This window comes from Echinops telfairi, unplaced genomic scaffold, assembly GCF_000313985.2.
Source record: "Echinops telfairi isolate 266 unplaced genomic scaffold, ASM31398v2 ScPeMD7_18;HRSCAF=68, whole genome shotgun sequence".
Classification (NCBI taxonomy): domain Eukaryota; kingdom Metazoa; phylum Chordata; class Mammalia; order Afrosoricida; family Tenrecidae; genus Echinops; species Echinops telfairi.
In genome coordinates, this window is record NW_022103915.1 from 44,873,416 (window position 1) to 44,890,767 (window position 17,352).

The 17,352-nt window shown below is 42.9% G+C and overlaps 1 protein-coding gene across 1 annotated transcript in view; it reads right to left on the minus strand.

Annotated features, from left to right (window-relative positions):
• PRKCH (protein kinase C eta) overlaps positions 1 to 17,281 on the minus strand; it is a 259,663-nt gene extending 242,382 nt beyond the window's left edge. The window contains exon 1 of the mRNA XM_004698636.2: positions 16,919 to 17,281. Coding sequence (XP_004698693.1) covers positions 16,919 to 17,281 — 363 coding nt within the window. The remainder of the gene's footprint in view (positions 1 to 16,918) is intronic.
• Positions 17,282 to 17,352: the final 71 nt, after the last annotated feature.

Sequence of the window (17,352 nt, forward strand, 5' to 3'; positions counted from 1 at the left end):
CACAGAGAAGGGATGAGTCAACCGGGGCGCAGTAGAGCACCGATGAAACACAATATTCCTCGGGTTCCTTGAGACTTCCTCACCCCCCACTATCATGTCCCAGTGCTGCCTCTCACTTCAGACTAGACTGGAGCTTGTGCACAGGTACAGATAAGCGGTAAGAGCTCACGACACGTGAAATCCAGGAACAGAAATGGGAACAGTGATACCAGAAGGGTAGAGAGAAAGTGAGAAGAGGACGGGAGGAAGGGGGAACCAATCGCAATGATCGACACATAACCACACCACCACCCGCTTCCAGGGGGATGAACAACAAAGACCATGGGGGAAGGGAGACAGCCGTTGGTGTAAGATATGAAAATAATAATAATTTATAATTTATCAAGGGGTCACAAGAATGGGGGTGAAGGGAGAAAAAAAAGAGGAGCTGATACCAAGGGTGCAATAGAAAGTAAATGTCTAGAAAAGAGTGATGGCAACATATGTACAAATATACCTGATATAATTGATGTATGGATTGTAAAAAGAGTTGTAAGAGCCCCCAATAAAATGATCTTTTAATAAAAAAAATGTTTAATGAGGGAGTGCCTCTGTGCGCTGGACTGACCCAACTGCCTCAACAAGGGCCCCCAACATGTCCAAGGTCATGAAGACAGTGCAGAACCAGGCAACATTTCATCCTAACGTACCCATGGGCACCCTGAGTCAGAGTGGCTTGGACAACTAATAATTAACAGTGAACATCAACACCATTTTCCAGAGTGGGGAAAGAATGAATATCAATTAATGGGCTTGCTCTTTGTTCACATGTCTAACAGGTAGCAGAGCTGGGATTCATGCACCTGACACCAAGCCTGCCCACTTTCCAGCCCCTCCGGTTTGCACCTCCGCATGTCATGTTTGTTCCCACTATTAAGACCTTCACTGTCCCCTCTGTTAGCCTCCAGCTAACGCAATCCCTCCTCCTCTCCAACACATCGCCCTCTCGCAGACCAACGCTTTGCACTCACCCAGCATGTGCTATTTCCTTCTTGGTTTAGTTGTCCCTCGGTGCAAAGACAGTGGCCTTGCCCCATCGATAGCACCTACAACAACACCTATACACACACACACACACACACACACTTCCTATGCGGTCGGTCTCAACTCATGACAGCCCCATGTGTGCTGGAGTTTAACTGTGTCCCACAGAAGGACACAACTGCTAGGCCTTTCTTTCCAGGTTCCTCTGGGTGCATTCAAACCACCAATCTTTCTGTTAGCCGTCAAGCTCTCGGAGGTTTGCACCTCCCAGGGACACACGTTTGGCGGTGGCGGCGGTGGTGGTCTGAAGTGTTACTCAGTCCTAACTCACAGTGAAGCACTGTCCTCAAAAGTGTTGCTTTGCTTAAGCCCGTTGTTGCAGCCACTGTACCAACCCATCTATCTCCTTGAGGATCCTCCTCTTTTTTCGATGACTCTCTACTTTCCTAAGCATGAGGTCCTCCTGCAGAGGCTAGTCCCATCTGATAATATGTCCAAAGTACATGAGACGAAGCCCTGCCATCCCGACACAACGGACGTGCTTAATGATCAGACGGCTTTCCTGCAATGCCACAACACACTGTGCTGAATGTGGAGAAGACACTGGCCAGAATCCAGAGAGCTGGGTTCCAGCTGTACTTCTAACTGGCTATGCTGCTCTTGGAGAATCTACTCAATTTCCACCTTCATGAAGCTTTGTCCCAGGGTTTCTAGCTAAGTTAACTTGCCTTGAATGCAAGAGAAGATCAGCAAATCTTACCAAGGTAGATGGCAGGCCCAAGCCATGGGAGAGCAGGGTCAATGACTGATCTGGACACGTGTCCTGGATTCACACAGCCATTCACCATTATGTCCATGAGGACTCAAAAAGAAGGGATACCTTTTTAAGAAAAAAAAATTGTACAAAATAGATATTTTGCTTTATTCTATTATTATAAAGGGAAAGTTATATTAACCAAGTTACCAAGCCGAGGTCATAAAAGCTGTCCTAGTTTTCTCTTTGTGTGTGCCTTTCTGTTTTGTGTTTTTAACTTTTCTCTACTGCAAACCTCAAAGAAACCCCTTCAAAAATAGAGGTTTCCGAAAATACCTGAGTAGCTCAGTCAAATAGGTCCTAAAGTGGGTCATCATCTGGTCATCTTTGCCAGGAAGCAAAAGTAAGTAAGAAGGAACCCTACAAAGAGCAACTTTCCTCTAAAATGTATGGCTCCCTCTCTTCTATTTGTTAACTGCGCCCTTCTAATGAATTGAAGTGAAAACGCTCTCCACCAAAGGAGGAGATACTATACCTGTGCCTGGGGAATTGGAGCTAATTAAGCTGTGACACCTTTATAACGTGGGCTCTTTACCTCAGCACCAAGACTCGGCCTGTCATCTGGCTTCAGTGGACCCCGACCTTAGTGAAAGGACGCCCAGACTGTTGCCAGGACGCACCTCGGCGCGTTGTTTTTGTTTTCTTAAGGCCCAGTTCATTGCTTTCATCACTACAAGGATCTAGGGCCACACCAAGTTTCAGAAGCACTGCTCGCCATGAAATCTGCTATCGACACTTCTGTACTCAAAGAGATCAATGGATGCTAGTAGGTATATAATAAAGCCCACAACTTACAAATAAATGCCCGTACTCTGTTCAGAGAATTACACTAATACATTTTTACTTCTGTATACTCTTCCAAAAATAACTTTGGAGCCCAGGACAGATCTACGCATCATCAGAAAGTATTTCTGAGGGAAGTAGAATATGCACTGCTTAACAGCACCCTAACTGGAACCACATAACGGTGATGCTAGAGGACCACACAGCCTAGGCTGGCTGACATGGCAGATGAGCAAACCAAACTCCAGGCAGGAGGCAGAAACCACAGCTGTATAGTTAAGTGCTATGAGAAAGACAGGCTGCCTGTAGTGGTGCAAATAATGAAAGCGCTCAGCCGCTGACCAAAAGGGTGGAAGTTTGAATCCCCCCAAGCAGGGTGCCTCAGGTGAAAGGCCTGGCACTCCTCCTGAAAAGTCGGCCACTGAAGCTCCCATGCAGGACACTTCTACATGGACACACATGAGGTCTCCAGGTGTTAGAGTGGACTTGATGGCAACTAGTACAACAGGGATGAAAATGGCAGAGAAGCAGGGTTAAAAGATGACTTCTAAATCAAAGTGCAACTGTGTCATTTGGTTTAAGTGTCTGGAAAGTAGGGTGGTCTTTAAATGTTTGTAGAGGGTCAGGTTCATACCAGCCCTGTGTGACATTATTAATGCAATTATTAAGGGCTCATGTTGACAAGAGTTCTATCTTGTGGCAAATTACTTTTTTTTTTTTTTAACCACAAGCACAAATTCAACATTTTTGGTTACCTTGAAAGCATTTCTGGGTGAGGTCAAACTTACTGTGAAAAATTAAAGGAATTTTCCAGAAGGCTTCACATAACATAAACACTGCTTGCAAGTTCTTATTCCATGGTCTTCCTCCTACAAACGTCCTAGATGCTACTTTATAAGTCAATCTATTATTCAGGTGAAAGGTGACCTCCAAAATGATTTCAGTTCCAAGTCCAAAGGTTATCTTAGACCAATAGTCTCAGTGGTTCCTCTAGTCTTCCTTTGTCCAGTTGGTCTGACCCTTTTAAAACTTTGAATTTTGTTCTACACTTTTCTCCTATGTTGGCCAGAATTTTCTATTATATCCTGGTCAGAATGGTAGTCGGGCACCATGTAGTTCTTTTGATCTCAGATTACAAGAGGCAGTGGTTCATATGAGCTATTAGTTCGAAAGATGTTTCTTCTTTGTACCTTTGATTTCCTGCATTCTCTTTTGCTCCATTCAAGTAGAGATCAATAGTTCTATTTTAGAGGACTGCTTGCAAACTTGTAAGACAGCAGATGCTACTAACCAAACTAGGATGCAGAATGTTATTTTTATGAACTATATTATGCCAATTGCCTAAGTTGTCCCTGAGACTTCTAACAAATTTTCACGGAAATTAATTTAGTAAATTTCATCTTCATTGATGCTAAGCCATTGTTCTTACAAATTAATATGACGGTTTCATATGATAGTTATGTGCTTCAGGCACTCCACAGGAGAACTGTGAGGCTTTCTCCTCCCCTAATGAGTTACAGTCTCAGAAACCCACAGGGGCCATTCCACCCTGTTCTATGGAAGCCCTTAGGGGTCAAAATCACCTTGATAGCCCTGAATTTGATTTTGGAATGTTCTGCCTTAGACAATCAACTATATGAGACAGAAGGTCACCATTTACCCAGGGGAAGTTAGGTTAGACCAACAGAAACAGAACAAGGGAATGGAAATAATGAGAATGCTGGCCCATTGTGAAAATCATAACCAATTTCCCAGAATAATGTACATATAGATTATTAAATGGAAACCCAATGTTCTATATAAAATTTCACCTAAAACATTATCTTTTTTTAAAAGGTGAAAAAAAAGTCCTAGGTACTTCAACATTATTGCTCTAAATTACTAAAGCTACAGAAACACACTGACACAATAATGTGGATAACAATCTCCAGACAGTATCAGGATTTGAAACAAATCCTCCAGCATTGCACTTAAACACTATGATAGCCAATACCCTTGGGCTCATACCTTCATCTAATTAAAATGTTTGTCCTCCAGTGATTTATAGGATTTGTCATCAATCAAGGTGGCCAAATAGACTGGTGACAGATTACAAAAGCACTAATTAACCATGCTGGAGAAACTGGCTTTTAGCAAAAGCTTCCACAGTGGAGCAGTCAGTCTCTCCCTGTAAGCCAGGGAAAACAAGGGCAAGGCACTCACTCTCCATGCTCCCCAAATCACAAAAACAACAACAAAACACAGCCACAACCAGCAAGTCAATTCCAACTCATAGCAACCCCGTGGAAGGTTTGGGAGGCTTGTGCAGCTCTCCCGGAGCAGATCCTCTCTCCTTCTCCTGCAGAGCAGCTGGTGGCTTTGCACTGCTGACGTTCGAGCGAGCAATCCAGACCAGCGTCTCCAGTCGTGAGCTAAACCCTCTCTCTGAGCCACCTATATTTGAACCACTTTAATTCTTAGGGTTACTAACTTTGATAAGACATAATTCATTTTGACTGCTTAAAATCAAACCCATGAATCTAAAAGGAAAGACATGGTGTAACTGCCTAACACAGGGTTGTTAGGGTTATTAGAGATTTTATACATAGAGCAAGTCCCTCATTAGATAAACCAGGGAACCGAAACCCTGATGAGTAGAGAGACTCGTTTTAGTCAGAGCAGAGAGGTAGCAAAGCCAGGCCTTGAACCCAGTTCTCTTGATTCCTGATTCAGTCAGACACTGAAATGCACAGGTATCTTTTTTAATTTGGTAGTTAATATAACAGCCATTGCAGCTCATATCTCTACTAGTTTGAAACTCTAGGACACATACAACATATGGAGCCCAGCAGGGCAAGGCTTAAGCACTTGGCTACTAACCAAAAGTTGGCAGTTCAAATCCCACAGCTGTTTGCCAGAGAAAGGCCTGGAGTCTGTTTCCATAGATTTCAGCCATGGAAGCCCTATGGGGGCAGTTCCACTCTGTCCTATAGGGTAACTTGATGGCAATGGGATGCATATGTATCTATCTCCACCACCCAACTGTCAGCCTGTCATATTGGTAGCCGGCATGTTGCTGTGGTGCTAGAAGCTACAGCCCCAGAATTTCAAAACCCAGTAGGGTCATTCAGGGTTGACAGGTTTCAATGGACAGATTAGGAGGGAATTAGGCTAGTGGCTTCAAACTACTGGCAATCTACGTGCAAAAATTAGCCAATGAAAACCCTGTGATTACAACAGAATACTATCTGATAGTGCTGGCTGGTAACACAATGGCCATAGTGACACTGGACTCAACTTATCAATGATAATGAAAATGGTACAGGATCAGGTACAGTTCGTTCTCTGGCACAAGCGCTTTCCATGCTTTGCAGCTGACAGCAACATATATGTGTTTACATAAACACCCTCCTTAGTGAAGAAAGACATGTCAAGCTAAGTCGATTTAGGTTGAGATTCAGGGAGGCCATTGTGTGTGTGATAGATCATGTGGCCAGGAACTCCGGTTCCCACGGGCTTTCTGGTGGCATAGAGGGTTACACGGTGAACTGCTAACCACTGGGTCAGCTGTTAGAAACCACGCGCCTCTCTGAGGAGGAAAGAGGAGGCTCCCATAAAGAGCTACAGTCTAGAAACCCAGAGGTAGTTCCACCCTGTCCTACAGGGTCATTATGAGCTGTAATCAACTCCGCGGGAATAAGTGTATATGTGTTGGTTACCACATTTTTTGTTTTTGTTTTTCTTCTTTAATCTTGAACCAGGGCAGGTGTCACAAACTCAAAAGCTTCCAGAACCAAAAAGTACTGAGTGAAGAAGGCAGGTTTAAGTAACAAGAGAGTGGTGGGGTTTGTACCAAACGGAAGCACCCAGCCATAAAAGCCTTTAGAGTCTACATTAAAAGTAAACATTAGAAATATTCCACCGGCTGTCCAGAGGCCTAGGAGCTAAGATGCCATGGGAGTTTTAATTCGGAACTCTACATTTTATGATTATTTTATGCTCTGCACAGCTTAAAGGATCCGATGGCTTGAGTGGGGTGCTGTTATTTTGACCTTTGGGAGTCAAAAGTTCTTTCAGGTCACAGGCTCACAGGCACCACAATTCAGTTCCTCTCTCACACTTTCCACATTGGAAACGTGTCTATGGCTCAGGGGCTGTTAGCTTTCAAAGGGGCATCTGTGATTTCACTCTGGAAAAACATGATCAGGTCCGAAGTTCCTGATCTCTTGAGGAGTGATTTTTTTTCACAGCCATTTATGGAAGCCAGCCTGTGGCTGTCCATGTAGGGCTTTAAAACCCAGCTGTGTTTTTCCTCCAGGAAGATGTCCCTGACCTTCCCAGACTGGGTGTGAACCAGTGTCTGAGCACTTAGCAAAAACCCTGTGGCCAAGTCCAAGGTGATTCTTGTTGTTCCCAGGGGGGTGAGAGTTGACCTCTGTGCTCTAAGGTGTTCAATGGCTGTTTTATCAGAAGTAGATCCTTGAGTCTTTCTTTTAAGGAGCCTCTGGGACGATTCAAACCTCCCACCTTCCAATTAGCAGATAGCACATTAACTGTGTACACCAGACAGAGCCTCCTAACACCTACCCAGCTGGAACCATAAGACCTTCGAAGGCATGCACCATGTCTTCCCCATTTCCTTGACTCTCCAAGGTCAAGCCCAGTGTCGGGCACAAACCTAGGTGCTCGATGATAGATGCAGGCTCGGTGTTTCAGATAGACGCTATCAGAACAGCAACCCCAGAAGCCTCTGCAAGCCAACCACCACTTCCATGAAGAGGCAAATACATCCATCGTAATTCAGGATGGGAGTGAGCATAGACAAGGGCCACTAAGGAGATGGGCCAAACCCATGGCGGACAAAGTTTTCTGAAAAAGTGACGTCTAAACAAAAACCTGAAGCATAAAGTAGGAATTAGCAAGGTGAAGGGAGGTCTTTGAGCAATTAAAAGACGTTGGCTGCAGCTGAGAAACATCATTTGGTATTTGAAGAACACAGGTCAGGAATCACATTTCCAATTTATGCACTATTCTGATAAAACAGCGCTATGTAGTTCACTCAAAGGACCCTTGACCCAGGCAACTTTTTAGAAAATAGAAGGAAAAAAAGACTATATAAAATTCAAGGCATGTCTCTCCTAACACTATGCTGCACTTCCACCATCACCATGAATCGCCAACCCAAACACTTGGCCGGACACTTCACGAGTCGCAAAAGACAAATGCTTCATGCCCTGCCCACCAGCCCCATGAGCTCTCTAAGGTTGAAGCAAAATCTTTAAATGCTTATTTCTTGCTGTTTCCAAGATTTCAGCCTGTTAGGCTCAGAAACGACCCGTAAAGATGCTACAACAATCTTTTCAAATGAACTCGAAGCAAGACATTTCCTATGGGCAGGGCTTTCAGCCTATTGCCATACTCCAAGGACATACAGATCTGACTAATCTTTCAAGTACATTTTGGGATGTCAGTGACTGACTTAAAGAAGGAACACTGCGACGGTGACCACTCCCTCCCTTTCATTTACTGCTTCTAAAAGATCAACAAAATATTAAGACATTTCCAAAGTACTTATACTTTACTTCCCCTGGTTAAATCGCATTTCATTTCAATTAAAAGCATGGATTCAACAAATATTTAGTACCTTTTATGTGTCTGCTGGCATTATTGGCTAGGCATTTGACTGCTAACTTCAAGATTGCTGGTTCAAACCCACCAGGGGCTCCTCAAGAGAAAAATGAGGTTATCCGCTTCCATAAAGATTTACAGACTCCGGAACCCTACAGAGTCCCTGTGTAAGTCAGAATCGAGTTGATGGCAGTGGGTTTGGTTTAAAGAGCCCTGGTGGCGTATTTGGTTACACACTGGACTGGGTGCTTCACGGGAGAAAGGTATTTCCGTAAATATTTCCAGCCTCGAAATCCTAGGAGGCAGTCGCTATCAGTGGAATTCAACTGGATGGAAGTGGCTTGGTTTGGCTTGGCTTATGTACCAGACACTGTTCAAGGCACGGTGGCTCAAAGAGGGAATGAGAGGTGGAATCCCTGTTCTCAAGGTGGTTAAGATTCTAAACATCAGGAGAATGGTATAGCAAACAAATCCAGTAACCAAAAGTGATCTTAGGAATGATGAGTGCAATGGCAACAATAAAACGGGGTGACAAGATCATAACATACTCAGGAAAATGTTCTCTGCAGGGGACACATCTGAGTCACAGTCTAAGAGCGGCCCATCCCATTGCAGGAAATTCTTCTAATGAAACTGAAGGTGTGGATCCAATACAATCCCTGTACACTGAATCTGATAAACCTCCCAAAAGACTCCAAGCTACCTTTTGTCCTAAACACGGTGGGTTTGTCCATCAGAGTTAGATCTTCCTAACCAATTAGGGGGCTTGCATCAATTAAGAGGATAAATAACTATACTGTGAAGTACAAAAGACAATGAACCACTAGATAAAGATCTGGAAGAATTTGGGCGCTAAAAATTCACACACCTGAACCTGGGAATCACGGGAGAACATAATCAACAATTGCCAGTAGTCACCTGGCTGCTTCACGTGACTATAGAGCAGGGACCCCCCACAAGGAAGCTGAGAGAAAGCAGTCCTCCTGGACTATAGGGAACAGAACATGAGTCGTGGTCTTCCGGAGGGTTGAACCAGGAAAACAGCCTGGGATCCTGCCAAGCAGGTCCTTCCTTCCTGCGGGGGTGCCAAGGTTTTTCCATGACGCAGCCTCCAGCTCCCTTCGCCTCTCCTGGTGTGCCCCCACAGTCGGCTGGCCGTAGGTGTAAGTGCTGGTCCCCATTTGAAAAGTTCGGAAATCCAAAATCAAACACATGAGAGAAAGAACTAACATTTTAACTCACACAAATCTTCCAAGTTTCAGAAGTCTAAGAAGTGATGCAAACCAAGCAAGCCCCACCCCACCCCCCGAAAGTATCAGATACAACTGACAGTGATAACTTAGGAAATGAGACTGTCCAAAAACCTGAAACTCGATTTCATGAATTTTTTCCCCCCAATTATAAAGCACCCAGTCTCCTATTTTCTCCAGGCGTCCTCAAACTACAGCCCGCGGGCCACATGCCACCCACCAAGGACATTTATCCGACCCACCGGTTGTTTTTGCCCGTTTGGTTTTTTACTTCAAAATAAGATATGTGCAGTGTGCATAGGAATTTGTTCATAGTTTTTTTTTAAAACTATAGTCCGGCCCGCCAACGGGGTCTGAGGGACAGTGAACTGGCCCCCTGTTTAAAAAATTTGAGCACCCCTGCTTCTTCTATACCAAAGAAAAAAGGTCGTTTTCAAAATTCAGACCTAGCTCAAATTCAATTCTATTTTTATTTATTAGCACCTTATTTTGGATTTTCTTGGGTAAAATAAGAATAATACATCCTCAGTACTTTCTCTCCCTATGGATTTATAAAGTTATATTGTCACAGAATAAGTGAACTATTTGACAGGCTTCAACATATGAATACAATGGAAACCTTAACCACAAATAATATAATGACTATGTCCACCCCTCCCCCTGCCCGAGGAATCGAATTCATTCCTCCCACAATGTTGCCCCCATTCCCAAACAATCACTGATGTGTGTCTGCCACAATAAATCTGTTTGCATTCTCTAGAATTTTGTACGAATGTAATCATACGGTAGTTACCTTTCTTGGGTGTAGTGTCTTTCACTCAGCCGGATTATTTTTATAGTCACCCACATTGCTGCATGTCTCATCAATACTACCATGCTGAGTAGAATTCCATTGCATGAGTACAACACACAGTGTTTAAGCAGCCTTCTGTCAATTGACTGATGAGTTGTTTCCAGTTTGAGAACTATTACAAATAACATGCTAGACATTCCTGAACAAGTAAATACTAATGTGTGACTGGATCATATGACAGGTATTATGATTTAGTTTTGGGGTTTTTTAAAATAATTATTGGGGGTGCATACAACTCTTATCACAATCCATACAAATGTCAAGCACATTTGTATTATGTCTCACTTTTTAAAAAATTGCTAAACTAAATGCGCTTTACACAATTGATGTGTGTATGGATTGTGATAAGAGTTGTATGAGCCCCTAATAAAATGTTTAAAACAAAAACAAAAAACTGCTAAACTGTTTTCCAACGAATGTGCTGGTAGTATTTTATACCCTGAGTGGTGCATGAGATTCCAGTTGCTCCACTTCCTCACCATCACTGATATATCAGTCTTTCTAACATTAGTCTTTCTAGTGAGTATATACTGATTTCATTTTTGTTTTAATTTACATTTAATTAAGGACTGCTACTTTTGAATATCTTTTAAGGTGGTATTTTACCGTAGCGGTGTCTACAAATTTTTTGCCCATTATAAATTGGGTTATATGTCCCATTATTATTGAGTTGTAAGCATATTAAATATATCTGTGTTACAGATCTGTTTTTTATATTGTCAATATTTCCTCCTAGTAAATGCTTTGTTTTCATTTTCTTAAATGGCATTTAAAAAGTGATAGCTATGTATCTATAAGAGCTCTCAATAAAAGGATTAAATTTTTTAAAAGAGTAATAGTTTTAATTGTGATAAAGTTAATTTGTTGCTTTTCCCCCCTCTTTTGATAGTTGGTATTTTTGGTGTCCTGACTAGAAACCATTTCTGAACCCAAAGAGGTCACTAAGATATTCTGTTTTCCTCTAGAATTTTCACAATTAAACTCTTGCAGTTAGGTCTATGATCTACTTGGAATTAATTTTTTGTATGGTGTGAGATTACGGTAAATGTTTTACACATGGCTATCCAACTGTTCAAGCACCATTTGTTGGAAAGATTGCCCCCCCCAATTGAATTACCTTTGCATAATTTGTCTAGAATCAATTGATCGTATACATTGGATCTATTTCTAGACTCTCTTCACTACAATACCACACTGCCTTGATGATTATAGCTTGATAACATCAGGGAGACGTCTTCCCAGCTTGTTCTTTGTCAGAATTATATTTATACTCAGCCCTCTGTATTTCCATACAAATTTTAAGGTCAATCGGTACATTTCAGTAATAAACTCTGCTAAGAGTTTGGGACTTTATTTAATCTATTGAACAGTTTTGGAAAAACTGCTATCTTAACATATCAAGCCTTTCAATCCACAAAAACAGTCATCTCACCATTTAGTTTAATCTATTTCAGCAGCATTTTTAGTGTCTTGGTCATTTTTATAAGTCTTGCATATTTCTTATTAAATATACCCCTAGCAACTTCATATTCTGACACTATTATAAATTTGTCTTCTCTACTTCCATTTTCAATTGTTCATTACTAATATATAAAAATACAATTGAATCTTGTGACCTAACTAAACTCACTTGTTGATTTGGAAAGAATTTTTTTTTCATTGCATTTGGTTTTGTTTTTTTAAATCATTTTATTAGGGGCTCATACAACTCTTATCACAATCCATATATACATCAATTGTGTAAAGCACATTTGTACATTTACTGCTTGGGAAGCATTTTTGCAGATGTTTTAGAATGTTCAACAATCATTTGCCTGCAGATAAAAGGCAGTTTTACTTGGTTTTTTTTTTTCTTAAATCTGTATGCGTTGTTTTTCTCTTAATTGACATACAGCTCTAAGACCTCCAATATAATGTTAATTAAAAATGGTAAGTGCAGACAGTCTTACGTGGTTCCTGACCATAGAGAAGATCATGCCATTTTCACCATTAAAATGTTACACCTGCTGGTTTTGCAGCTGCCAACTGTCAGGTTGGAGAAGTTCCCTTCTCGTCCTAGTTTGATTGGAGTTTTTACAATGAATGGATATTGAATTTCGTAGAATATTTTTCTGCATCTATGGTGATGATTCTATGGATGTATTTAGTCCGTTAATATGAAGAATTACACTGATTGATTTTTAAATAATTTTTTCAGTTCTGATCATAAAACCCATCAGGTCAGGTGAGATTTGATTTGCTAAAAGTAAAGAATTTTACTATCTATATTTATGAGAAGGAGCCGGGGGTTACATGGTGGGCTACTACCCCAAGGTCAGCAGTTGTAAAGCACCAGCCACTCCGTAGGAAAAAGACAAGACTTTGTACTGGAGTGAAAAATAATCATCTCTGAAACACACAGGCGTAGTTCTACCCTGGCCCACAGAGTCGCTATGAGTCCCAATGAACTCAGTAGCAGTGAATGTTTTAGTTTTGGTATGATCACAAGGGATACAGATCTATTTTCTCTTTCTCTTACCCACCCCCACCCCCCTCCACCCACCTCTCTGTAATATGTTTATCTGGTCTTGGTATTATCAGGGTACTGCTGACCTCATAGAATTGGGATGTGTTCTCTTATATTTGCTGGAAAAGTTTGTAGAGTTGGTATTACGTCTTCCTTATATGTGTGATAGAATTCGCCAGTGAAATGACTGGAACCTTCAGTTTGCTTATGGAAGATTTTTAATTACAACTTCCATGACTTTAGAGGATGTAAGGTTATTCACTTCTTACATAAGCTTTGTTAGTAGCTCAGAGGGGATTTGTTTGTGTCATCTAACTGTAGAATTTATTGGCATGAAATTATTCAGAATATTACCCATTATCCTTTTGATCTCGGTAGGATCTGTAATAATGTGCCTTCTCTCATTCCTAATAGAAATTTGCATTTTTATCTATCATTCTAGCTTCAAGTTTATTCAATTTCTTTCTAAGAACCATCTTTCAGTTTCAGTAATTTTTTCTATTTTTTCTGTGGTTTTTTTATTTTACTAACTTCTATTTTTACAATTTCCTTCTTTTTGCATACACTGGATTCAATTTGCTCTTCTTTGATTTGAGGGATTTTTCTAACTCAGGCGTTCAATTCTATGACTATCTATTTAAGAATTTTGACTGTGTGTCCCATCTTCATTAAATATTTGAGTATCTACCTCATGCCCTGCACTGTGCTTAGTCCCAGGAACATACTAAGTAAAAGAGACCTTACTTCTTCTCTCAGCAAGCTTAGCAGGGAATAGCAGCAAAATTGGCACTGAAATACATGTTAATAATTATCTTCTTGATAAAAAAAAGTATGCTAGCCTAGGAAGCATACAACCCTTCGGTTTACTCTACTGATTTTACTCTAAAGCTATTCTCTGGTTTGTCTTCACATGAACTAGCACAACTAAGTCTCCAGGTTTTTCAAAAGTCAAAATGTGTAATGCCAACACTCATTAAAAATGTATATATTATGAGGTAAATTCTATTACTCCATTCTGTCTAAATAAACTATACATTGCAATGTAATATACCAACATGTCAATCTAAACTTCAAAAGAACTTCTAGGTCTATAAATGTGATCATTTAAAAACAAACATGCATTGTATAGATTTCCAAAATCCACAGATTATTTTCTGAACAACAACAAAAAAGAAGCATTCTACATACCTGATCCTCAGCTTTAAAATATACACCACTTAAAAAAAAAAATCCCTTGAAGGTAAACAAGCAGCCATCTAGCTCAGAAGCAACAAAGCCCACATGGAAGAAGCACACCAGCCTGTGTGATCATGAGATGTCGAAGGGATGAGGTATCAGGCATCATAAGAACAAAAAATCATATCATTGTGAATGAGGGAGAGTGCGGAGTGGAGACCCAAAGCCCATCTGCAGGCAACTGGACATCCCCTTACAGAAGGGTCGCAGGGAGGAGAAGAGCCAGTCCGGTTGCAGTGTAGCAACGATGAAACATACAACTTTCCTCTAGTTCCTAAATGCTTCCTCCTGCTCCACACACCCCCAACCATTATCATGATCCCAATTCTACCTTACAAGTCTGGCTAGACCAGAGGATGTACACTGGTACACATAGGAACTGGAAAACACAGGGAATCCAGGGTGGATGATCCCTTCAGTGGTGAGAGTGGTGATACTGGGAGGGAGGAGGGAATGTGAGTTGTAAAGGGGGAACCGATTACAAGGATCTACATATAACCTCCTCCCTGGAGGATGGACAACAGAAAAGTGGGTGAAGGGAGACATCGGACAGTGTAAGATATGACAAAATAATAATTTATAAATTATCAAGGGTTCATGAGGGTGGCGGAGCGAGGAGGGAGGGAGAAAAATGAGGAGCTGATGCCAGAGAGTTAAGTGGAGAGCAAATGTTTTGAGAATGATGAGGGCAATGAATGCACAAATGTGCTTTATACAATTGATGTATGTATGGATTGTGATGAGTTGTATGACCCCCCAACAAAATGATTAAAAAATAATAAATAAATCCCTGCTTAACATGTGTACAAATAATTGGTTTCAAGGTCATTTAAATGCTAACCTTAGCCTGCCAACACTCAAATTTTCCAAAACACTACATTTAATTAATTAATTCAGGCCATTGTAAATCTAGTAATTTACTTGAAACTCTTTGTTTATCCAGTGGGACATTAAGCAGTTTGGCACACCTCCACTTGGTCAGGTAGCCTTGATCTTCCTATATTTATGCTCCTTCGGGTCCTTGGTCTTTATTTAGGACAAAGGCTTCCAATCTTGGCTGTACACTGGAATCACCCAGGGAGCCAACAAACACTGACATTGCAACCCCACCAACAAAGATTCCTATTTAGTCTCTCTAAAAGTGAGTTTTAAAAGGCGTCCCTGCTCAATCAAATGTGCAGCCGCCAAGTGACAAGGGACCAGCCTTGCTGGAGGTGAGAAGCATGGTCACCAGGCAAGCTACACCACCGTGCCTCAGAATCCACTTCCTTGTGAGCCACACACCGATCCATTCATTCCATGGTGATTCCGACGCTCCCCTCTATTTCAGATCCCAAAACTCACAGGGCAAAACATAAGTCTCTGACTACAGAGTGAGCCATTTCTCTCCAATCCGCTTTGAAATTCCACAAAGTCAGGCCGAGGGGGAATTTGTGGCTGCTGTTACTTGGTACCTGAGGTGGTTCCAACCTAGAGCGACTCAACGCACCACAAAGGGAAACACTGCCCGGGCCTGCACCATCTCATGATCTTCGAGCCTATTGTTGCAGCCACTGTGTTGATCTATGCCCTGACCCCCTCCCTTCTTTGTTTTTGCTGACCATCCACTGTGGCCTTTTCCAGGGACTGGCTGTTCCTGATACCACCAACAGGTCTCCTTTCTAGCTCCATATAATCTGATGATTGGGGTTACATAGGCACCGTGCCTTTTTAATGCGTTTTTTAAAAACTCCTATTTATAAAACGAGATTGCTCCACAAACCATGCGGAATTTAAAGCATTTACAGTCAAAGTACAAATTCTCCAACGTATAAAATGACTATATACATGAATCTCCATCAGTAGCGGCCTGATTCCACTCCTTCTTGATTTCAAAAAGGTTTTCAACGCTGATCCACATTCTGAGTTGGAACTGACTCCAGGACTTGAACCATGAAACTCCTGAGTCTTCAGGGAGCTTGCTCCCTTTTACCCAACTGGACCACCTTAATGATAACGCTGACTTCATCATCTAAAAGCGGGAATGATCACACCTGGGTCATCATAAAGGCGGTAGGAAGGAAATGCATCTGAACACTGTGCACAGTACCCTACAAATGTTCGTTGACGTACAGTAGGCACTCGGCTCACAGGAACTAAGTGAAAAACGGAGAAACAAGTGGGAAGTGGTGGGAAGCTACATCGCAAGACACAGGTGACAGGTGAGAAGGCCCGCACTCCTCGGGGATCTTCAGCAGCAAAGCTCCAAGCGCAGGACTCTCAGCTCTCAGACTGAGCACACTGAAGGCACCGGAAAACGTCATCTTAGAAAACTGCAAACTACAACCCAGACACTGCGACCCCAGGCAGTGTGCTTTCTGTACCTTTGAAGTGTAAAGGGTGTGCATGCTGAAACACGTGTGCACGTCTGCGCGGCTGAAGCAACAGTGATCTGTAAACACGATGAATAATACTCGCGAGAATGTTCGGCTTTCTCCTAAGCGGCGCTTGAAGCACCTTACCCAAATCAAGATGCTCTCAATCAGACCTTCCCCGCCTTGGGGTGCCCTCACCCAAAGTCGAGTAGCACATGTCCCCCACGCCTAGTCCAGCTCCATGAACAACCCCAAACGGTACTGTGCCCCCCAGACCAGCTTCCTGGTGACACACTTGCTCCCGCAGGCACCCACCCCGGCCGTGTCACCGGTGCCGCGGCCACCTGAGCGAGCACCTAGCTCTGCAGGGAATTCCCTCCCCACACGGAGTTCCGGGAGACGGTGGGAAAGCGGTAGCCCAGGGAGTTTTGAAAGGAGGAGGGTGCTAAAGGGAGCCCAGTGGGCAGTACGGGGAAGTTCACGGCTACTCACCCAGCCTTCGAAGGTGTCCGAGGTGCCGGCCGTGCGAAGCAGCTCCTGGAATTGCAGGGTGCAGTTGGCCACGAAGTGGTCGTAGCCCAGGGGGGTCTCGTGGAAGACTGCAAGCTCGAGGTGGCCGCCGTCGGTCACATTGGCGCAGAATTCCTCGTTGTACGTGGGTTTGTTGGTCTTCTGCTTGGTACTGGTTTGGCCCACGCGCACCTGATCCACGCTCACCGTCAGATAGGGATCCAGCAGTTGGTGGCCCTTCTTGAAGAGAGAGTGGCGCAGGGACCAACGGGTGGGCTGCAGCCCCACGGCCTCGCCGATGCGGACCCTCAAGTAGCCATTGAACTTCATGCTGTTGGACGACATGCCGGCGCCGCTGCCCCGGCCCCGGGGGGTCGCGCTGGCTCGCGGCAGGGGAGCGGGGGGTCCCGGCTCAG